The 23,942-nt window shown below is 37.1% G+C and overlaps 1 protein-coding gene across 1 annotated transcript in view; it reads left to right on the top strand.

Annotated features, from left to right (window-relative positions):
- Positions 1 to 23,942, top strand: part of LOC123552925 (uncharacterized) — a 106,474-nt gene that overhangs the window by 8,053 nt on the left and 74,479 nt on the right. Inside the window, exons 4-12 of the mRNA XM_053541508.1 lie at positions 4,668 to 4,724; positions 5,158 to 5,403; positions 6,254 to 6,464; positions 8,163 to 8,350; positions 13,010 to 13,129; positions 13,685 to 13,851; positions 15,642 to 15,768; positions 18,321 to 18,518; positions 20,819 to 21,022. Of these exons, the coding sequence (XP_053397483.1) occupies positions 4,668 to 4,724; positions 5,158 to 5,403; positions 6,254 to 6,464; positions 8,163 to 8,350; positions 13,010 to 13,129; positions 13,685 to 13,851; positions 15,642 to 15,768; positions 18,321 to 18,518; positions 20,819 to 21,022 (1,518 nt within the window). The remainder of the gene's footprint in view (positions 1 to 4,667; positions 4,725 to 5,157; positions 5,404 to 6,253; positions 6,465 to 8,162; positions 8,351 to 13,009; positions 13,130 to 13,684; positions 13,852 to 15,641; positions 15,769 to 18,320; positions 18,519 to 20,818; positions 21,023 to 23,942) is intronic.

Here is a 23,942-nt window from a genome sequence, read left to right as displayed (position 1 = left end):
AAACTTTACAGGAATGTTGGTCAGCATGTGTAGTTGTGCACCTGGGGTTTTGCGTCCAGATTCATTCAGTCATGTAGGAGTTATGGCCCCTGACTTAGTAAAAAATTGGCCATTTTAATGTTGTGTCGCACGTAGCTCCAAAATTATTTGACCTAGAGTCACCAAAGTTTACCCAGAGTATTCAGCTACAACTTTCATCAACCTATTCAGGCACAGAATTTGAGTTATTCTAAAGTGTCTCTGAAAGGAACCGTTTTGCTTATTCTTAACTAGAAATACTTTCTGCAGGCCCACGGGCAGAATGTCGAGCCCGCAAGCTGTCTAAAAAAGTAACATTTATTATACAATTTGGTGGTGTCGGAACTGATTTACACTAGCACCTGTATTTACATATAAATAGGTCACTAGGTCTAACCATAGAAAAACCTTTTGACCTCTCTAGAGGCCATATTTTTCAATGGATCTTCATGAAAATTGGTGAGAATGTTCATCTTCATAATATCTAGGTCAAGTTCGAAACTGGGTCAACTGCGGTCAAAAACTAGGTCAGATAATAGAACATTATCAAATAATAGAAAATCCTTGTGACCTCTCTAGAGATCATATTTTTCATGGGATCTGCATGAAAACTGGTCAGAATGTTCATCTTGATGATATCTAGGTCAAGTTCGAAACTGGGTCAAGTCTGGTCCAAAACTAGGTCAGTAGGTCAAATAATAGAAAAACCTTGTTACCTCTCTAGAGGTAATATTTTTCATGGGATCTGCATGAAAATTAATCAGAATGTTCATTTTGATAATATCTAGGTCAAGGTCAAAACTGGGTCAACTGCGGTCAAAAACTAGGTCAGATAATAGAATATTATCAAATAATAGAAAATCCTTGTGACCTCTCTAGAGATCATATTTTTCAATGGATCTTCATGAAAATTGGTGAGAATGTTCACCTTGATGATTTCTAGGTCAAGTTCGAAACTGGGTAAACTGCGGTTCAAAAACTAGGTCAGTAGGTCAAATAATAGAAAATCCTTGTGACCTCTCTAGAGGTAATATTTTTCATGGGATCTGCATGAAAATTGATCAAAATGTTCATCTTGATGATATCTAGGTCAAGTTCGAAACTGGGTCACATGCCTTTAAAAACTAGGTCATTATGTAAAATAATAGCAAAACCTTGTGACCTCTCTAGAGGCCGTATTTTTCAATGGATCTTCATAAAAATTGGTCAGAATTTTTATCTTGATGATATCTAGGTCAAGTTCAGAACTAGGTCACATGAGCTCAAAAACTAGGTCACTATGTCAAATAATAGAAAAAACGACGTCATACTCGGTTCATGTGGGGACAGGTGAGCGATTCAGGACCATCATGGTCCTCTTGTTTTTAAATAGCAACATATTGTTTTCCCAAAGTTGATCTGTGTCCTTTGTCAAGTAGTGGGGGCATCTGTGTCCCATGGACACATTTCTAGTTAGAATTGCTTCCCTTTGTTGTTACTATAAATAGCTTATATTGTAAATTTCTTATTACTGGCTGTGGGGAAAAATTGAGACCATATTTCTGTGGTGCAACATGCATGTTACATCCAATTTTTTGGTGTATTTTGACCTATCTCTACCTGGTAAGGAGTTTTTTGTGGACATATATATATATATATACTTTTTTTATCATTTGTCAAAAAAAATTTATAATAAATACAGGTGCTAGTGTAAATCAGTTCTGACACCACCAAATAGTATAATAAATGTTACTTTTTTAGACAGCTTGCGGGCTGACATTCTGCCCGTGGGCCTGCAGAAAGTATTTCTAGTTAAGAATAAGCAAAACGGTTCCTTTCAGAGACATTTTACAATAACTCAAATTCTGTGCCTGAATAGGTTGATGAAAGTTGTAGCTGAATACTCTGGGTCCACATGCATTAACTTTGAGCTTTTACTTCAAAGCTGCTCTGTCCAAGTTCACTTAAATTTTTATCTTTCTTCCATTAGGCCAGGACAGGACAGCTTTAATGTCAAACTAATAACGACTCTACCCTCCCCCTCAATTTTGATGTTTTTGTGCCCCCAGTGAGTGGTGGGGGCATATATATTTGCTCTTGTCTGTCCATCCGAAGTTCGTGACGTGCTAGCTCAAAAAGTATTCAATATTTATAAATTGATGAAACCTTGCACGAGTCTTTATCATGATATGAATTTGCGCACCTCCTATTTTTCGTCTGGCTTCGCCCCCTATTTCCAGAGTTATGGCCCCCGAAATAGTCAAAAATGCACATTTTCACCTTGTGACATGCGTAGCTCAAAAAGTATTTGATGTAGATTCACGATATGAACTTGCGCACCTCCTATTTTTTATCTGGGTTTGCCCCCTATTTTATAGAGTTATGGCCCCTGAAATATTAAAAAATGCACATTTACACCTTGTGACACGCATAGCTCAAGAAGTATTTAATATAAATTGATTAAACCTTGCATGAGTCTTGATCATGATATGAACTTGTGCACCTCCTACTTTTTGTCTGGCTCCGCCTCCTATTTTCAGAGTTATGGCCCCTGAAGTAGTCAATAATGCACATTTTAACCTTTTGACATGCCTAACTCAAAAAGCATAACATATAATTTGATCAAACCTTGCATGAGTCTTTATCATGATATGAACTTGTGCACCTTTTATTTTTCATCTGGGTCTGCCCCCTATTTTCAGAGTTATGGCCCCTGAAATAGTAAAAAAATGCACATTTTCACCCTGTGAAGCACCTAGCTCAAAAAGTATTACATATAAATTGATTAAACCTTGCATGAGTCTTAATCATGACATGAACTTGCACACCCCCTATTTTTTGTCTGCCTTTGCCCCCTATTTTCAGAGCCCCTGAAATAGTAAAAAAATGAACATTTTCACCTAATTATGTGCCAAAAAGTTCAAAAAGTATTTGATGTAAATTCATGAAACCTTGCTTGAGTCTTTATTATGATGTGACCTTGCACACTTGGCATTCTTCTTGAGAGTCTTAGTGCTTATTACAGAGTTACGGCCCTTGAAATAGCCAAAATAGTGGATTTTTTGTTTGTGATGCTCATAGCTCATAAAGTATATGGCCTAGAATAATGAATCCTTTTCATAAAATGTTTGTTGAGGCTATACCCCATTAAGACTGCAATCATTTGAATTATTTCCCCTTATTTGTGATAAATGTACCAGTGGGGGGCATACCCTGTGTTCTACAGACACATTCTAGTTAAACTAGGTGATAGCATCAAGTCCTGTAACTCTGACATTTATTTTGGCCAAATCATGCCTCCTTTTGGTGTTAGAAAATCCTGGTTATCCCCCGCCGATGAAATCGGTCAATTTACCTTAGAGTTATTGCTCTTGATTTAATGAAAAATGCCTAAAAATGTCCGTCAGCAGCCATTTCTCAGTAACTATCATGAAAAATTTCATAAAACTTGAAATAAACATGCACCAACATACTGCGATGATGCCCGTCAAGTTTTTTTTTTTTTATTGGTCAAGTTCCCTTACAGTTACTGCCCTTGATTTAATGAAAAACCCACGTCTGCAGCAATTTCTCAGTAACAAGCTGGTAGAATTTCATGAAATTTGAAATAAATATGAACCAACATACTTCGATGATGCCTGTCTTTTTTTTTTTATTGGTCAGTTTTCCTTAGAGTTATTGCCCTTTAATTGTTTAAAAATCTACAGATCTGTACATAACAAACCAACCAATTGGTAGAATTTCATTAAACGTCTTTCATTCTTTTCCATGAACATTTATTATAAGCAAAACCTTCCATGAATATTTATCAACATGCAAAGTTGTACCATTCCCCAACCTCACCCCTCCACCCAGTCATGCCCACTACCCAAAGCATGCATCACCCCCCCCCCCCCCCCCCCCCCCCCATTTAAAAAAAAAAATCCATTTTTAATTTTCCATCAATATTTATAATCAACGTATGATGTTTTGTACCCTCACCCAGTCAGTCACCCTTGCTGCGCCTCCCACCCCCCACACCACCCCCTACCAGAAAATAGCATTCATTTTCTGTTAAATTGATTTTGACTAATGAAATTATTTGCCTCTTAGTAATATCCTTAACTTTTGCCGGATATACTGTTTTGCCGTTCCTCACCACAAACCCTTTCGGCGGTTGATACCAATTCATCGAATTTGCTTGTTAATGTTTTGCATTAAAGTATGTTGCACTAAAATACTGGTCAAAATTATTACTCATAAAACTACTGGTCAGATTTAATGTACACAAAACTACTGGTCAGATTTATGGTGCACAAAACTACTGGTCAGATTTATGGTGCACAAATCTATTGGTCAGAAATAAGGGGCACAGAACTACTGGTCAGATTTGTGGTGCACAAAACTATTGGTCAGAATTAAGGTACACCAAACTACTGGTCAGAGTTATGAGGCACTAAACTTCCTGTCAGAATTTCAGTACAGGAAAATACTGTTCAGAATTACATTACACCAAAATTGTGGTGAAAATTACTATGCACCAAACTTAGTCTGTAGCATCTTTTTGTTGGTTTTGCTCAAGTTTGCTGAAAGATGAAAATATTATGGTTACTTTAAGACTGAACTTTAATTATACAGTTGCTTCAGATCTGAAAAACAAATAATGTAATAATTTAATATTTTTATTTCAGAAAAGAAAAGATATTCCATCCTCACAGAAGAGCTATTTTTCAGTCATGGAAGCTATGGTAAGTTGTTTCCTTGTGTAGATAACCATATATACTCCTTTGCACAACATACACTGCCTTGCTAAAAATAGCAAGTGTAACTCATATCTATTCAGGTAACATTTTTGTTTTAGAGTTGCCCTTGTACATCCTTCTGTTCTCCTAACCTCAAGTTTACTTCATTTTGACTAACACCAACAATAATTATTGTTTACCTCATCGAGATGACATGTAGAGTGCACAATGCCATGGTCAAGCTCACACCTGAAAGTCTGAGCTCTTAATCACAGCATTTTATTGACCTTGCATCAAAGCAGCTTCTGTGATTGAATGGCCTTTAGTGCAGTTTTGAGTCATGATTGTTCTCTCATTTTGTAATTGATAGAAATACTCAAAGATTTCATATGAATTAGTTGTCTGACTCTCTGCATACTTGCTGTTTCTTCTGTTACAGGAATTGAAGACAGCTGTGAATGCTGAAAATGTGGACATTTTGAGTTTTGATGCAGTCACACAGATGACTGATTTAGTTCTGTTTACAATGATGATACACAATAAGGATGGGAAATACAATCTGTCTGGGTCTGATGTCTGTAAAACAAAGTGCACCAGCGTGAAGGAACTTGACCTCTCAGGATGTTTCCATCTAACTGATGCTGGTGCACAGTATATTCCAGAATTGTTTCCCAACCTTATCTCAGTAAGTAAATACCTAGCCAGGGAGGTAGCCAACTCCCAATGAAATTGACAGCAGAAATGAGGGTGGTGCAGGGGCATTTTCCCTGGGATTTTGTTCTTGGATTTGATTTGTAGAATTGCTTTGGTGCATTTTGACCTACACTTTGAGAAATACTCTAATCCATTTAGCAAATATTAAACAGCTCTACTTTGAAACAAGTATGATATGAGCCGTGCCATGAGAAAACCAACATAGTGGCTTTGTGACCAGCATGGATCCAGACCAGCCTGTGCATCCGCGCAGTCTGGTCAGGATCCATGCTGTTAGCTAATGGTTTCTGTAATTGCAATAGACAATGAAAGTGAACAGCATGGATCCTGACCAGGCTGGTCTGAATCTATGCTGGTCACAAAGCCACTATGTTGGTTTTCTCCATGGCACGGCTCATATTATTGACACGGCAGTCTCTGTGACTGATTGGTTTACTGGTAGGTTGTTGACTTAGAATCACTTGTTCCCTGACTGATGCAGGTTCAAAACCTCATTTAAAGTGTTGAAGTTATCATCAGTTTCTTTACAGAAGGTTGGTGGTTCTGCCTGAAAAGCACAGTGGTATAAGACAAGACATTGGAATCCTGATTCATGTGTCAGAGGTTAAAATCTGTGAGAGTATATTTAAACGTAGTCTTGTGGACAAGATGAGAGTACTGATCAAATATTGAAGCATCAAGCAAAGTTAGCATAAGAACATTCTCTAACAACAATGTAAAACAGGTTTAAACTTCTTTTAAGAAATATATATAAGTTCTGAAATTAGAATGAAGAGCTCAAAATAATATATATAATATATATTTCTTTCCACAACTTTCAGGTAAATTTTGCCGGATGTGGTAGACTTACAGAAACAGGGCTTCATACAGTTGTTAACAAATGTTCACAACTGAAAAAAGTAAATATACGAGGGACAGGGGTATCAATACTGCCTCACAAAGTATCTACAATTGAAATCAATACAGATGGGTACCCCTGTATTTCTCCAGAAAAAGAGATTTTAATTCAGCAAGGAACTAAGTTAATTGAAGGTAGGTACATACATGTGTGTGTGTGTGTGTGTTTGGGTTTTAACGTCTTTTTCAACAATTTTTCAGTCATATAAACGACGGTATCAACTTGTAGCAGTGAGCACAGTGCCCAGCTTTATAGTGCTTCCTCACTAGAGTATCACGCCGTAGACATGTGGCATGATACCCTACACAGTCACATTATACTGACACCGGGCTGACCAGTCCTAGCACTATCCTCTTAATGCTGAACGCCAAGCGAGAAAGCAAGCGAGGAAGCTACTAGTACCATTTTTTACGTCTTTGGTATGACGCGGCTGAGGATCGAATCCCTGACCTCCCGCACTCTTAAGGGGATGCTCTTCCACTAGGCTACCGAGGCGGTAGTAGGTACATACATGTAGTAAGTCATCAGGTCAGTAGTTGGAAATGATAAACACCTCTGGGTGCAATGGTATGCACAATAGCTCAGAAGTTTTAACCCTTACCATGCTGGACACTATTGATTCTGCCTTTGTGACCAGTGTATATCATGATCTGCATGCACATCTGTGCAGTCTGATCAAGATCTGCACTGATCTGCACTGTTTGCCATTTAGTCAGTATCTTTTTGGTAAGTACCCCTTTAAACAGTTAATGGTACTGCCCAAATTGAAAGATGGACAAGTTCATTATTGAAATTTAACAGGTTAAAGGTTGAATAATAAATAGAATACTTGTATTATTGTGCTTGCACCTTAGTTTACATTATAAATGTTTACATTTTAGTAATTGGGCACATATTTAAAATAAGTACAAATAAATCCACTTTCTTGCCAAGAAACTTTAAGCAAAGTGACTGTGTAAATATAACAAAGATTAATACTGAGATGCAAAGTAATTCATTTTTCAATAGCTAGTAAGGTAATTGTTCATTAGCGACAGATTGGATATAACATGCAGACCTTTGTGGCCAAGTGGTTTAAAGGCTGCTGTCTTCAAATCACTTGTCTTTCAACATTTAAGGTTCTAGTATCACTCCGGGCATTGAATTCTTCATATGATGAAGCCATTCGAATGGCTTACAGAAGGTTGGTAGTTCCTCCCAGAGGTTCCACTGAGCCTCTGATGAAATAATGCACCTGGATGGGCACTTGGGGTCTTCCTCCACCATCAGAGCTGAAAAGTTGCCATATGACTTACAGTTTTGTTGGTGCAACATTTAACCTAACGAAACAAAATATATATGTATAAAATGTTTAATGTTAATTTATTTTCAATTAACAAAGAATCTTTTCAACAACATGTAACTACTCTTAGAAAAAAGTATGTAACTTCTGATTGTTTATGGTAATTATTCTTATTTTGCTGACAAAGTACAGTGTTTTGAATCACCAATGTTTGGTCCATCTGTGACTGGTGCATTAATGTCTGAGCAAATATCTCGGTTTTCTTAGGATAGTGACTGGGTGTAAAAAGTATGCAATACAATCAAAGTACCTAAAGTATATACTGTGAAATCATTTAATTTGGTGGGCATGAAATTTCGTGGTTTTGGTCAAAACAGCATTTTCATGGGGATTGACTCAACCACAAAATCCACGAAAAATTAATTCCCCACGAATATTAATGATTTCACAGTATTGAAAGTTGAATAATATCCACTACTTCTTGATACAATCAATATTTCATAATTAAATTAGAAAGTTACTCACAGTTACGTGAACTGTTTATTTACAGCACCATCCTATCCAAAGCCAACCAGTCAAGATCTCGTAAAAGTTTGTATTGTACATGGGTCAGAGGTCAATCAGAGTCTTGTCAAGTATTTCAAGAATGAGAAAGACAGGACACTTGACCCCTTGGAGACGCTCACACAGTTTAAAGTTAATGACAGATTCCTGGCCAATTTTGTGCAGTGCCATGAGGTTTGATTTTCATTTTATTGTATAGTTATTCATTATAATGTATGGTGGTGTGAAATCATTAATTTTGTAACCAACCGTTTTAAAATTGGTAAATCTTAAATAAATTAGTGACAAAATCTTTTTATTTAGATCAGGGCTCCGGAAATTTTGATAACTCAATCGGTCCGAAACGTAAATCCTGGCATTCCCAATATTACATATTTTGTAAAACTTGATAGGGTAAAGAAATAAGCATGTCATGCATTAAAAATGAGTTACCAGTCACCGCGCGTTACCATACAATGAAGACAGTTATGCAGTGTTATGTGTGATCGTTACTTTGTTTAAATTTCGATGTTTTTCCGAGATAATACGAGGCATTGACAACGTGTGCGTAACTAGTCTAAAAGCCAACGCAAGTGACTTCGATACCGTATACACGGCAGATACTTTGTGATGTTTCCTCATTCTTTGATGGAATTCTATAAAATACAATACGTCAAAGTGAGTTACACGACACATATTCTCTGCTAAACAGCCTCAGTATTTAAAGAATACTCTGCCGCGGACCGAATGTGTACGTTATTTGAACGCTGAGATCGAATTTCCCGCATGTATAGTACCAAAACGTCACGCGGGTTGGCCATGGATATTTCATTTCACTTACGTTGTACTTCAATAAGCAACTACATTTTATAAAGTTATATGTTCTCTTCTGATGTAAACAAAATTTCATTTTGAAACGTCTTTTAAAAGACCGATTTGATAAACAGTGCCACTCCGGTTTTCTTTATCATTCGTGGTTGCCCGTCCATTTTTTTTATGCCCCCACTTTGGGGGGGGGGGCATATAGATTTGCTCTTGTCCGTCCGTCCTTCCGTCCGTCCGTGTCCGTCCGTCCGTCCGTCCGTCCGTCCGTCCGTCCGTCCGTCCTTCCGAAAATGTTGTGTCGCGCGTAGCTCTGAAAGTATTTGACGTAGAGTCACAAAACTTTACAGGAATGTTGGTCAGCATGTGTAGTTGTGCACCTGGGGTTTCGCGTCCGGATTCATTCAGTCATGTAGAAGTTATGGCCCCTGACTTTGTAAAAATTGGTCATTTTAATGTTGTGTCGTGCCTAGCTCCAAAAGTATATGACCTAGAGTCACAAAAGTTTACAGGAATGTTGGTCAGCATGTGTAGTTGTGCACCTGGGGTTTCGCGTCCGGATTCATCCAGACATGTAGGAGTTATGGCCCCTGACTTAGTAAAAAATTGGTCATTTTAATGTTGTGTCGCGCATAGCTCCAAAAGTATTTGACCTAGAATCACCAAAGTTTACAGGAATGTTGGTCAGCATGTGTAGTTGTGCACCTGGGGTTTCGCGTCCAGATTCATCCAGTCATGTAGAAGTTATGGCCCCTGACTTTGTAAAAATTGGTCATTTTAATGTTGTGTCGTGCCTAGCTCCAAAAGTATATGACCTAGAGACACAAAACTTTACAGGCATGTTGGTCAGCATGTGTAGTTGTGCACATGGGGTTTCGCGTCTGGATTCATCCAGTCCAGTAGGAGTTATGGCCCCTGACTTTGTAAAAATTGGTCATTTTAATGTTGTGTCGCGCATATCCCCAAAAGTATTTGACCTAGAATCACCAAAGTTTACAGGAATGTTGGTCAGCATGTGTAGTTGTGCACCTGGGGTTTCGCATCCGGATTCATTCAGTATTGTAGGAGTTCTGGCCCCTGACTAATGTCATGTAGTGGGGGCATCTGTGTCCCATGGACACATTTCTAGTTTTTTTTTGTACAGTCGGGTTGCAAAGACGATTTTCTGCATTTGTTTCAACTGGAGCCCCAACAAATGAATCATGTATTTTTTTCAAATCGAGTAATTATAAAAATTATTTTTATCGGTTTTCCGTGTGATGTCTCATTAAATCAAAGACCTATAATGTAAAATTATAGCTCTTTGATTAAATGCAGCGACCATTTGTTTGTTACCGTGATCAAACATAGCCTTTTGAAATAAACCATCCGTCAGATTCTAAATAAAAGAAGTGGATCCCCGTCGAAATGATTTGGATCCAGTCAGAAATGTTAGGAAACCAGTCAAAAATGTTTAATACACCGCAGTCGGCTGTCTGCAAACATTAAAGGATGTGCCGCGCAAGCACTGATTGCGTCACGCGCTAATTACGGACCGATTATCAAAGTGACAATCAGACCGATTGACACGTTTATTGATTATCTGATGGTGCGACCAACAATTTCCTACTTGGCAGGTGATTGTGTATTGAGATATCAGACCGAAATTTATTCTTTCCTCCATTTTTACGGGACTGATTTCTTTCGTTTTTTCACTTCACGAATCGGTCTGAAAAGTCAAAAATCGGTCCAAAACCGACAAACCGGCAAATTTCTGAAGCCCTGATTTAGATTCATTGTAACAGACTGGCTAAAAAAAAGCGTTCTCTTCATTTGTTCGAAATATTTTCATTCATTTACAAAGTAAGTTTATAAGGTACAGGGTTCAAGCTTGACTCAGCCTTTTTTAGCTCACCTGAGCCAAAGGCTCAGAGTGAGCTATTGTGATTGCTCACCATCCGTCAGGTGTCTGTTGACACTTTCCTTTAAACAACATCTCCTCCTAAACCACCAAGCCAATTTTGTTGAAACCTCACAGGGATGATCCTTGGATGGTCTTCTTTAAAAAAATTTCAAAGAATTAAATTCCGTACAGAACTCTGGTTGCAATGGCAACTGAAAGGAAAAACTTTAAAAATCTTCTTGTCCAAAACCACAAGGTCTAGGGCTTTGATATTTGGTATGTAGCATCATCTAGTGGGCTTCTACCACGATTTTTCAAATTGTTCACCTAGGGTCAAATATGGCCCCTGCCCCGGGGGTCACATGGTTTATATAGACTTACATATGGAAAACTTTAAAAATCTTTTGTTCAAAACCATAAGGCCTAGGGCTTTGTTATTTAATATGTAGCATCATCTAGTGGGTCTCTACAAAGATTGTTCAAATTATCCACCTAGGATATAATATGGCCCTGCCTTGGAAGGGGGTCACATTATTTATATAGACTTATATAGGGAAAAACTTTGAGAAATCTTCTTGTCAAAAAACAAAAGGGCCTAGGGCTTTGATATTTGGTATGTAACATCATATAGTGGGCCTCTACAAAGATTGTTCAAATGATCCTCCTATAATGAAATATGGCCCTGCCCAGGGGGGTCACATGGTTTATATAGGAAAAAAACTTTAAAAATCTTTTTGTCTGAAACCACAATACCTAGGCTTTTGATATTTAATATGTAGCATTGCTTTGTGGTCCTCTACTAAGATTATTCAAATTATTCCCCTGGGATGAAAAGAGGCCCTGCTACGGGGTTCCCTAGTTTTACATAGACATATATAGGAAAAAACTTTAAAAATCTTCTTGTCCAAAACGGCAAGGCATAGAGCCTTGATGTTTGGTATTTTGCATTGTCTAGTGGTCTACTACCAAAATTGTTCAAATTATGCCTCTGGGGTGAAAGAGGCCCTGCCCTGGGGTCCCAACTTTTACATAGACTTGTATAGGAAAAAACTTTAAAAAAACTTCTTGTCTGAAAGTTCGAGGCCTATGAATTTGATATTTTGAATGTATCATTACCTAGTTGATTTCTAACAAGATTATTGGAATAATGCCCGTGGGGTGAAAAGAGGCCCCGCCCCAGGAATCACGTGATATATGAGTTATATAGGGAAAAAAAATACTTAAAAAAATATCAGATCATATTTCCTAGACTGTTTAATTATATTTACCAGATGACCCCAAGTGATAAGGGTCACCCGACTGTGACCTTGACCTACTGACCTACTTTCTTGTTTTTTAAGATACATCCTTGAAATTTGGATGACATGTATAATTTTGCATACTAATCTTAAAACTGACTTTCAGTGACCATGAATATGACCTTCTGACCTACTTTCTTGTTTTTGAAGCTGTTGCAAAAAAATTTGTTCAAGCAAGCAACTTAACTCAGGTGAGCGATATAGGGCCATGATGGCCCCTCTTGTTTGTGAGAAAGCCATCCAAATGGCTTGTAGAAGAAAAGTTGTTTCACCTGTTGGTGTGCTCATGCCTGTAGTAATGCCCAAGGTAATGCTTAGAGTCTTCCTGCACAACTAGAAAGCTGAAAAGCCATAATACACCCTAAATTGTATTTGTATCACTTGAAGTCCACCAAAAAAAAAAAAAAAAACCGAACGTTTCTGGAATCACTTAATGTATAAGAATATTCTTATTAATGATCTGAACAACAGGGAAAAGTTACATGTTTCGGGGAACAGTTGTTTGCTTCTGACAGGCTATAGTTATCCAAGGAATAGTTATCTGTTTTAGGGAATATTTTTTTCTTTTGTATCAGGGAATAATTGTCCATTTCAGGGAATGGTTATCTGTTTCAGGGAATGGTTGTCTATTTTATGGAAAAGTTGACTGTTTAGAAGATTAGTTATCCATCAGGGCATAGCTATCTGTTTCAGTGAATATAATTCTGTTTGTAGGAATAGTTACCAGTTTCTAGGGATATTTGTCTGTTTTAAGGAATAGCTATATATTTGAAATGATAGTTATTTGTTTCAGGAAATATTTGTCCATCCCTTGGTATATTTACCATAGCTTTGTTTATTTGTTATTTACAGAGTATCAGTGATCTGTTTATCACCAAGAGAACAGTTTATATATTCCCAGTGAGCAGCAAAAGTGATGTCAAATCTACAGCAGCTCGGATTTTTGCTCTCATTTGTCAGATCATTAACAAGGTAACCCTAACCCCCTTAGCAGCAGTAATTCCTTGAAATATCAATAATTTTGAATAGGAAAATAATGATACATTATAGTAAGGTCTATTGATTTCATATTGGAATAATAAAGGACAAGCAATTAGTGGAAATGTGCCTACCTTTCACTTGAAAGAAATGAATAATTGACTAGTTTTGTTGGTTATCCGATTTGTTTTGAGAAATATGGACAAATTTTGCTACAGATAAAATTTTGCAATATCATTTTACAAAAGAATTATTGCATATTTATTGATGCAAAGCTAATAAACGTGTTAAGATACACATCTTAAGTTATAAATAATTTAAATTTGATCTTTAAGCTTAAAGCTTCAGTAAAATAGAAAAGTAATTTATGAACTTTTTTATTGCAACAACACAAATTAAAATGACATCACAGATAATGCCACGCAACTGATAAGAACATTTCATCTGCATGTAGAAAAATATTGACATTTCCAGTCCTATTGTATGTACCCTGGAGATTGATAAGTACATATAATGAGATTTCTTCATCTATAAGTTTTTTATCTTCAGGTACAAAATGGTGTATTTATGATAGCTGGTGTGAACGGAGGTGATGCCAAGGTTGCCATGGAACAGATCAGGAATGAAGTATCTGCCAGAGCTAAAGCCACTGCAACAAGTCTGAGAAAAACTTTAGAAACAGATTTTGCTGAGGTCTTCAAAGGCATTGCCAAAAAGTAAATATACAACATATTTATAGTTATAACTCTGAATAAATAATTTGTCTAATTAGGGCCCGACCTATTGATGGAATCCATACAATAATCACTGCCTGTTTATGTTAGTCCATCCATCTGTCTGTCAACCTTCCTGTGTAGGCCATAATTTGAAACTTATAAAGGATTTTATTAGATCTTCACACTATGGCAAAGCACATTGAGAGGAAGTGAATTATCTCCCTTTTATCTGGGAAAATGTGCCATAGGGAATTATTTGAAACAGTATACATTAACAGAAGGTGCATTGTACAAGAATCATTAGACTGCCTTGCTCATATTTTGATAGTCTGCCTAATTAAATTTAATCATAACACTTATCATCAAGACTGTTAAGAGTGATTTTGGTTAGCTTTCACATAAGAACAGTTAATTGCTGTGTACAAGAACCATAACTCTAGCTTGCTTACTTTTTGAATTATTATTGTTGACTTCTTATGTCTATTTTGTCGTGAGAATAACTCCAAGCTATCAGAAGGGTTTTGTTGAACTTCACACATTGACAGAACACATTGAGAGGAATGGCAGTGTACAAGAACCATAACACTACCATACTTACTTTTTGAATTATTTCCATTTAAACTAAGCTCTCCTGGCCATATCCCTCAAAGTGGTGAAGGAAATTTATTCAAGCTGCTTACACATACAGAGGGCAATAAGGGAAAATGCAATGTGCAAGAACAGTAACTCTGTATGATTTTCAAAATATTTCTCTTTCTGTACTTGGTTCTCAGTCCCAAGCTTCATGTCTTAAGCACTGTGGACATTTCAGTTGAATTTGAAATATAGATAGATAGCATTAAATAAAATTACAGTGCACAAAAAATATATTTTTTGCCATTTTTAAATTATCTACCCTTTTATACTTAATTTAATCTAAATGATTACATTGTTGAAGGGAATTTTCATAATGATAGATGGCAATTAGAAGAAGTGCATCGTTGAAGAAATCTAATCTTCCATCAGGATAGTGCAGTGTTAATTCATACTTGGTACATTTTCGAAAGGAGTCATGTCACACAATATATCTATCTTCCTGTCGTTGACGTCAAACCCTTTGCGGGAACATAGACATTCTGCGCGTCAAAATCAAAAAGAGAAAGAAAATAGTGATAAAAAATTTAGAGTGGAAGAAACTAAAAATAAATTTGGTGACATAAAAAGGTTAAAATTTGAGTTTGCAGGATAACTAGGGCGAGACATGTTCTAGGTTGCAAACTGCAGCACTGAACTGCTCTAGGGTAGGGAGGTGGGCGGCACTGGGGGGAAGTTGGTTCCAATGGTACACTGTTCTTGGAAAATAAGAAAACTTGTAGTAGATAATGCATGAGATCACTTGACAAAAGTCTGTTAGGGAGCATTCAGTGGTTCCTTTGATAGCCTTGTCTAATAATAATAGTGTGCAGTATCTTCAACTGCATTTGGCTATTAGGTAGCATTTATACACTTGAAAATGTTAATATATTTGGCGGCGTCCTTTGAATACTGACTTTCTTGTTCAGAAAGAAAAAATTTTTTCATAGAAGTTAAAACCATTTCAAGCATTCCGAATACTTGTGTATGCTTCCTAGGGTAATGTCTGGTTACTTGGGACAGAGATTTAAATTAATCTAAATCAGTCACTAAAATCTCCATGTAATAATATTGCCCTCTTTATACCAGATTTGATAGACAAGCTTATATTTCAATAAACTGCTAAACAACATGAAATAAAATGAAATTAATTGATACTGATTAATGTATGATTTCAGAAGTAAAGATTCAATGTTCACAAGCATTCAGCAGCAAGAAAATGCCATGAATCAGTTGATCCTAAGCAGATCTCTGGAAAACCTAAATTTGGAATCTATGGAGATCAATTTGACAAAGCCATTCTTGGTAAGTGTAGAGCAGTGTTGGCAGTTATTAGTTATTCCAAGCAAGTTCTATAGTTGTTTGTTCTTTTTATCCATAAGAAAGTGAATACCTTAGTGGTAGAGTCAAAAACTTAATATAAAGACAGCAAACTGTTATCAATTTGATATATTTCCTGTGTATCAGTTCCTTTCTCTAAAGCAGTTAAGTGATCGAGGTAACAATGTGATAGTATACAACCTTAGTCTCTGTCATCATTATCTTATCAGTGATATGTATGTTACTTCTGTACCATTGTGTGAGACGGCTTCTGACATTAATAAGAGGAAATATTTCCAACTAAGCCTAAAGCAAGCATAGAGAAGTTGAAAACCTGAACTCAGTGTCTTGTTGTTACTTTTGATACTTTGGGATCATAGTCTCAGTGTTGTTGTTACTTTTGGCACTTTTGTTCATAGTCCTAGCATTGTTTTTAGCTCACCTGTCACGAAGTGACAAGGTGAGCTATTGTGACCGCTTGATGTCTGTCGTGCATAGTGTGTCGTGCGTAGTGCGTCAACAATTTCTAAAAAAAATCTTCTTCTTGAAAACCACTGGGCAGAATTACACCAAACTTCGCAGGAATGATCCTTGGGTGGCCCCCTTTCAAAATTATTCAAAGAATTGAATTCCATGCAGAACTCTGGTTGCCATGGCAACCGAAAGGAAAAACTTTAAAAATCTTCTTGTCCAAAACTACAGGGCCTAGGGCTTTGATATCTGGTGTGTAGCATCATCTAGTGGTCCTCTACCAAAATTATTCAAATTATCCCCCTAGGGTCAAATATTGCCCCGCCCTGGGGGTCACATGCTTTATATAGACTTATATAGGGAAAACTTTGAAAATCTTCTTGTACAAAACCACATGGCCTAGGGCTTTGATATTTGGTATGTAGCATCATCTAGTGGTCCTCTACCAAGATTATTCTAATTATCCCCCTAGGGTCAAATATGGCCCCGCTCAGGGGGTCACATGGTTTATATAGACTTATATAGGGAAAATTTTGAAAATCTTCTTCTAGAAAACCACATGGCCTAGGGCTTTGATATTTGGTATGTAGCATCATCTAGTGGTTCTCTACCAAGATTGTTCAAATTATCCCCCTAGGGTCAAATGTGGCCCCGCCCCGGGGGTCCCAAGTTTTACATAGACTTATATATGAAAAAAAGTTTAAAAATCTTCTTGTCTGAAACCACAGCACTTAGACCTTTGATATTTAGTTTGTAGCATTGTCTTATGGTCCTCAACCAAAATTTTTCAAATTGTACCCCTTGGGTGAAAAGAGGCCCTGCCCTGGGGGTCCCAAGTTTTATATAGGAAAAAGCTTTAAAAATCTTCTTGTCTGAAACCATACGACCTAGGCTTTTGATATTTGGTATGATGCATTGTCTAGTAGTCCTCTACCAAAATTGTTCAAATTATGCCCCTGGGGTTAAAAGAGGCCCCGCCCTGGGGTCACTTAATTATTATGTGAGTTATATAGGAAAAATACTTAAAAAATCATCTGATCCTATTTCCAAGACTGTTTAATTATAATTACCTGATGACCCCAAGTAATATGATGTCACTTGACTGTGGCCTTGACCTACTGACCTACTTTCTTGTTTTTTAAGATACAGCCTTGAAATTTTGATGACATACACAGTTTTGCACACAAATTGTAAAACTGAATTTCATTGACCATGAATGTGACCTACTGACTTTCTTTATATTTTATCATCATTTTGACATTCGAAACATGTAGCTCATATTACTCAGGTTAGCGATCCAGGGTCATCATGACCCTCTTGTTTTATAAAAGAGTTCAGTAGAAGCTGATTGGACATGAGGAGTGGTGATGCATTTCATTGCCTCTCACGATCTGACACAGTTAAACCAAGTCTGCTATTATTTTGCTTGGTTGTATTCTATGCATTGCATATTTGAGTATAACATAGTGATTTGAGTAAACTGAACTATCAGCAGGTGATTGAAACATCTGACCATTATTTTCTGAATATTGCTTGCAACCACAGGGGTCTGGCACATCAGTGGATTGAGTTTAATGACTTAATTTTGAGTCCTAGAGCCATAATTATGGAGAAAAAAAATACGCTAATATAACTACTCCCTAGCCTAGTCTAGGGAGTAGTTCTATTATTCTATTAGTATGGGTTTTTTCATAATCATAGTTTATATAACCTTGGACCCAGTACTTTAAATTAAACAGAGTGGACGCAGTGGTCCAGTGATAACACTGTTTCTTTGACTAGGAAACCAGTCTCAGGTTGTGAGTTTGAGCCCCCGCCTATTCAACTTAAAATTTCTAACATTGGGATAAGAGTCCTGTGCATGGGTGCTTTACATCGGCATGCTAAAGAACCAAGGAAGCTTCTGGAATTGGAGTGTCTTCTGTATCTAGCACTATCCTTCTACTAACATTAGTAACAGTCTTCTGGAGGAGTCACCCTTATAGGTTACTGGTGGCATCTATAAATAAACTTACATACACACGCACACACTTTGAAGTAACAGTAACAAAATTATAATATTTTAGGGATCAGATGGTGCAAAATGTCTTGTATCAGGAATGGAGAAACTTTGTGTGCTGTATCCAGAGTTCCAAGAAATTGCAGCTCCTATATACAAGTTTACATTGCTTGATAGTGTCGACAAGATGCTGAAAGACGGAATCCTCTCAACACAAACCAGTAAAGACAGTACACTGAAGATTTTGGACCTTATGGCAATAATGGTAAGCTCATTGACATGAAACTAGATTTCTTTATAATTTTGGTATGTATTAATTCAAACAATATTATTGCTTAAGCTGAGATGTTCGCACATTGTTGAACCCCTTTTTAGCTTCACTATTTGGAGAATAGGGGTGCTATTCAACTCACCCCGACGTCGGCGTCAGTGTGTCCTTTCCTGGTTAAGGTTTTTTCGGCAACCTTTGTTTTTCTGTCATATCTGTAACTTGACATAAACATTGATACAAAGTATGTGAAGGGGCTGGGCCCATTATACATAAAGTCAAGGTCACCAAGGTGTTACACTTAGGTTATTTTTAAGGTTAAAGTTTTTCGGCAACCTTTGTTATGCCCCTGGCATCTACTGATGCGGGAGGCATATAGTGATTGTCCTGCCTGTTCGTCCGTCCATACGAGGTTAACCAAATGGGACCGTTTCGTCTAGCATCAATACCCCTTACTAGAATGACTTGATACTAATGCAGATGTAACCTGTGACCATTCCTCATCTTCAAACATCACCTGACCTCAGTTTGACCTTGACCTCGTTTTGGACTTAGATTGCTTTGTATGGTCCATCTCTTGGTTAACCAAATGGGACCGTTTCGTCTAGCATCAATACCCCTTACTAGAATGACTTGATACTAATGCAGATGTAACCTGTGACCATACCTCATCTTCAAACATCACCTGACCTCAGTTTGACCTTGACTTCGTTTTGGACTTAGGTTGCTTTGTATCGACAAGGACCAGGGCATCAAGCGCTTATTGAACACAGCTTCTTCTTTCTGATATAATTCCATCATTTTTATTCGTGCACATATTTCAGCATTGCATCAGTGTCAAAACTGATAGCAGTAATAGGTGGAAAACAGCAATAGCTTTCTCATTTGTGAACTAAATCAGTATTAAATGTCGCCACTGATTTTCATAGAAAATTTCCTATTAAATGAAAAACTTCCTTTCAAAATTTTTAAAATCATTAAGACAATAAAACTGGTTTTGAAACATGTTTACTTGAAATTATAAGAATTAAAAAATAATCTTTTCTGATATTCATGCATGTGTAAACCCTGTCTTTATAATGCACGCATTCTTTGGGGCATTATTGAGTGTCTACAATTCTCTGCAGTGTTTACTTACTGCATGAACACCAGAAAAAATGATTTATTCCAATATTATTGAATTTGTAAAGGTTTCCAAATGAGTACCTTGATAGTCTCCAGTTTATACCAAATATTCCACTACAGAAAAAAGAAAAGCATGATCTATTCTATCATTTATTTTTTGGCTAAAACTGGCTTGATACACCATGACTAGAAACTGTATATATATTGTTATACTGAAGTAAATACAAACATAGCAAACAAGTTAGAGATAAATAAAAGAACAAGTTATTATGTCTAGTCTGGTGTAGTCGAGCCAGTTTACTTCCAGCTTTCTTGGGGGATAGGCTATTGAACTATAGTCTAATGCCCAGACATGGAAGCAAACGGACTCAAAGAAACCAGTCCGGCATTGCCTGATAAGGAATGGTGGTGGGGAGGTGGCGGTAAATGTGCAACTTTTATGTAAAATAAATCGTGTCTAACATCGATCTTTACGCGGAACTGAATCTGCATAAATTATCGCCGTGCTGCTTCCAATAAAAACGTCCCGTTTAGTCACTTGACCTTGCTGCTGCGGCTGTTCTTTGTCTATCGCTTAATTACATGCATATGCATAAGGCCGGGTGCAGATATCGATGATGTATTACGCACATGTTTACCATTCAATACACATTTATCATCGAAACGAGTCACGTGATAAGAATTAACTTCGTCGGCCAATCATATTACTCGATGTGATGACATAAGCGCAAACTATCGATGATGCAATACGCTACTTTCAATACACAAAGTTTGAATTCCGAACACACGCTGATTACTCGTAGCTGACGTAATGCGATAACACCGATGATCCGCTGATCTAGCATACACAAATACCCTGTGCATAAGATGTGAAATACATGCCAAATGATTAGAAATGTTCTATATTTTTTATAAACCGCGTTTATAACTATAAACTTTAATCAAGAGAGTTGCAGAATAACTCTTGTAGTTTGTATTGCTATACTTGTCTACTTATTTCCCTATAGTTCAGGTATCTATTAATCCAAGCAATTTGTATTACAAGATATTATCAACCAGTCTCACTAGCAGTTGTATTACAAGATATTATAGTAAGATATTATTAACCTGTCCTACCAGACTTTGTTTCACAAGATAGAACCATATGAAATTATCGAGAATTTGTATTACAGGGTAGAACTGTTACGTTTTCCTTCATTGATGATGCAAGTGCTGTATGCCTAATTGATTGGTTGGCAAAAATCTACAAAACAGCATTTAGACCGCCCAGTACCTCTACCTGCAAGGGTCGTGTAAATGGACTGGGCGATACTGCTCCAATGTGGGAAATACCTGACCTTAAAACAGCTCTTCAGCAGCATGTTAGCCAGGATCAGGTTTAGTATTATCTGAACATTTCTAAAATGTTGGAATTTGTTTGTTTTATGTATGACAACATTTATAATCAATGGGTGTGCTCATCTGTTATCATGCTTGTACTTATGCTGATGTATGATATCTTTTTCTCATATAAGTTTGTATGAGGAAATAAGTGTTTCCAAAAAGCTTTTTATACATAGTAAAATGTTTTGAGCAATGTATAGAGAATATGTTGCTTAAGTAGAATTCTCAGTATTTAAGTAGTGATATATAGAATAAGCGTGTTTTTATTAGCTCACCTGTCACAAAGTGACAAGGTGAGCTTTTGTGATCGCGCGGTGTCCGTCGTCCGTCCGTCCGTGCGTGCGTCCGTAAACTTTTGCTTGTGACCACTCTAGAGGTCACATTTTTCATGGGATCTTTATGAAAGTTGGTCAGAATGTTCATCTTGATGATATCTAGGTCAAGTTCAAAACTGGGTCACGTGCCTTCAAAAACTAGGTCAGTAGGTCTAAAAATAGAAAAACCTTGTGACCTCTCTAGAGGCCATGTATTTCACAAGATCTTCATGAAAATTGGTCAGAACGTTCATCTTGATGATATCTAGGTCAAGTTCGAAACTGGGTCACGTGCCATCAAAAACTAGGTCAGTAGGTCAAAAAATAGAAAAACCTTGTGACCTCTCTAAAGGCCACATTTTTCATGGGATTTGTATGAAAATTGGTCTGAATGTTCATCTTGATGATATCTAGGTCAAGTTCGAAACTGGGTCACGTGCGGTCAAAAACTAGGTCAGTAGGGCTAAAAATAGAAAAACCTTGTGACCTCTCTAGAGGCCATATATTTCATGAGATCTTCATGGAAATTGGTCAGAATGTTCAGCTTGATGATATCTAGGTCAAGTTCGAAAGTGGGTCACGTGCCCTCAAAAACTAGGTCAGTAGGTCAAATAATGAAAAATGTTGTGACCTCTCTAGAGGCCATATTTTTCATGGGATCTGTATGAAAGTTGGTCTGAATGTTCATCTTGATGATATCTAGGTCAAGTTTGAAACAGGGTCATGTGCGATCAAAAACTAGGTCAGTAGGTCTAAAAATAGAAAAACCTTGTGACCTCTCTAGAGGCCATACTTGTGAATGGATCTCCATAAAAATTGGTCAGAATGTTCACCTTGATGATATCTAGGTCAGCTTTGAAACTGGATCAACTGCGGTCAAAAACTAGGTCAGTAGGTCGAAAATTATTAAAATCTTTTGACCTCTCTAGAGGCCATATTTTTCAATGGATCTTCGTGAAAATTGATCTGAATGTTCACCTTGATGATATCTAGGTCAGTTTCGAAACTGGGTCACGTGCAGTCAAAAACTAGGCCAGTAGGTATAAAAATAGAAAAACCTTGTGACCTCTCTAGAGGCCATATTTTTCATGAGATCTTCATGAAAATTAGTGAGAATGTTCACCTTGATGATATCTAGATAAAATTCAAAACAGGGTCACGTACCTTCCAAAACTAGGTCAATAGGTCAAATAATAGAAAAACCTTGTGACCTCTCTAGAGACCATATTTTTCAATGGATCTTCTTGAAAATTGGTCAATATTTTTATCTTGATAATGTCTAGGTCAGGTTCAAAACTGGGTCACATGAGCTCAAAAACTAGGTCACTGTGTCAAATAATAGAAAATCGACGTCATACTCAAAACTGGGTCATGTGGGAAGAGGTGAGTGATTCAGGACCATCATGGTCCTCTTGTTTATAAAAACAGGATGAAGAGGTTATATATCCTGCAGAATGATTTTTTCTTTTTTGGCACATAGCTGATTCAAAGTGGTTTATATATCTTTTATTTTAATATGATCTATAATTTGTATCAAATAATAGATCCAAAATGGTGACATTATTTTCTGTTCACAACGTAAATCCATTAGTGTGTTATGAAAAACAAAATTTATCAGATTACAACAAGAATTTCTATTTTTAGCTCACCTGAGCACAAAGTGCTCAAGGTGAGCTTTTGTGATCGCCCTGTGTCCGTCGTCCATCGTCAGTCGTCTGTCCGTCCATCCGTCGTCAACAATTTGACTGTTAACACTCTAGAGGTCACAATTTTGGCCTAATGTTAATGAAACTTGGTCAGAATGTTAGCCTCATAAAAATCTTGGACGAGTTCGATATTGGGTCATCTGGGGTCAAAAACTAGGTCACCAGGTCAAATCAAAGGAAAAGCTTGTTAACACACTAGAGGTCACAATTTTGGCCCAATCTTAATGAAACTTGGTCAGAATGTTACCCTCAATAAAATCTTGGATGAGTTCGATATTGGGTCATCTGGGATCAAAAACTAGGTCACCAGATCAAATCAAAGGAAAAGCTTGTTAACACTCTAGAGGTCACATTTTTGAACCAATCTTAATGAAACTTGGTCAGAATGTTACCCACAATAAAATCATGGACGAGTTCGATATTGGGTCATCTGGGATTAAAAACTAGGTCACCAGGTCAAATCAAAGGGAAAGCTTGTTAACATTCTAAAGGTCACAATTTTGGCCCAATATTAATGAAACTTGGTCAGAATGTTACCTTCAATAAAATCTTGGATGAATTCAATATTGGGTCATCTGGGGTGAAAAACTAGGTCACCAGGTCAAATCAAAGGAACAGCTTATTAACACTGTAGGGGCCACATTTAAGACTGTATCTTCATGAAACTTGGTCAGAATGTTACTCATGATGATCTCAAAGTCCAATTTGAATCTGGGTCATGTAGGGTCAAAAACTAGGTCACCAGGTCAAATCAAAGGAAAAGCTAGTTAACACTCTAGAGGCCACATTTAAGACCATATCTTAATGAAAATTGGTCAGAATATTAATCTTGATGATCTATAGGTCATGCTTAAATCTGGGTCAGGTGGGGTCAAAAACTAGGTCACCGGGTC

This window comes from Mercenaria mercenaria, chromosome 4 (genome assembly GCF_021730395.1).
Source record: "Mercenaria mercenaria strain notata chromosome 4, MADL_Memer_1, whole genome shotgun sequence".
Classification (NCBI taxonomy): Eukaryota; Metazoa; Mollusca; class Bivalvia; order Venerida; family Veneridae; genus Mercenaria; species Mercenaria mercenaria.
The sequence above is the reverse complement of the archived record's forward strand: the minus strand, read 5'-3'. Positions and strand labels throughout refer to the sequence as shown.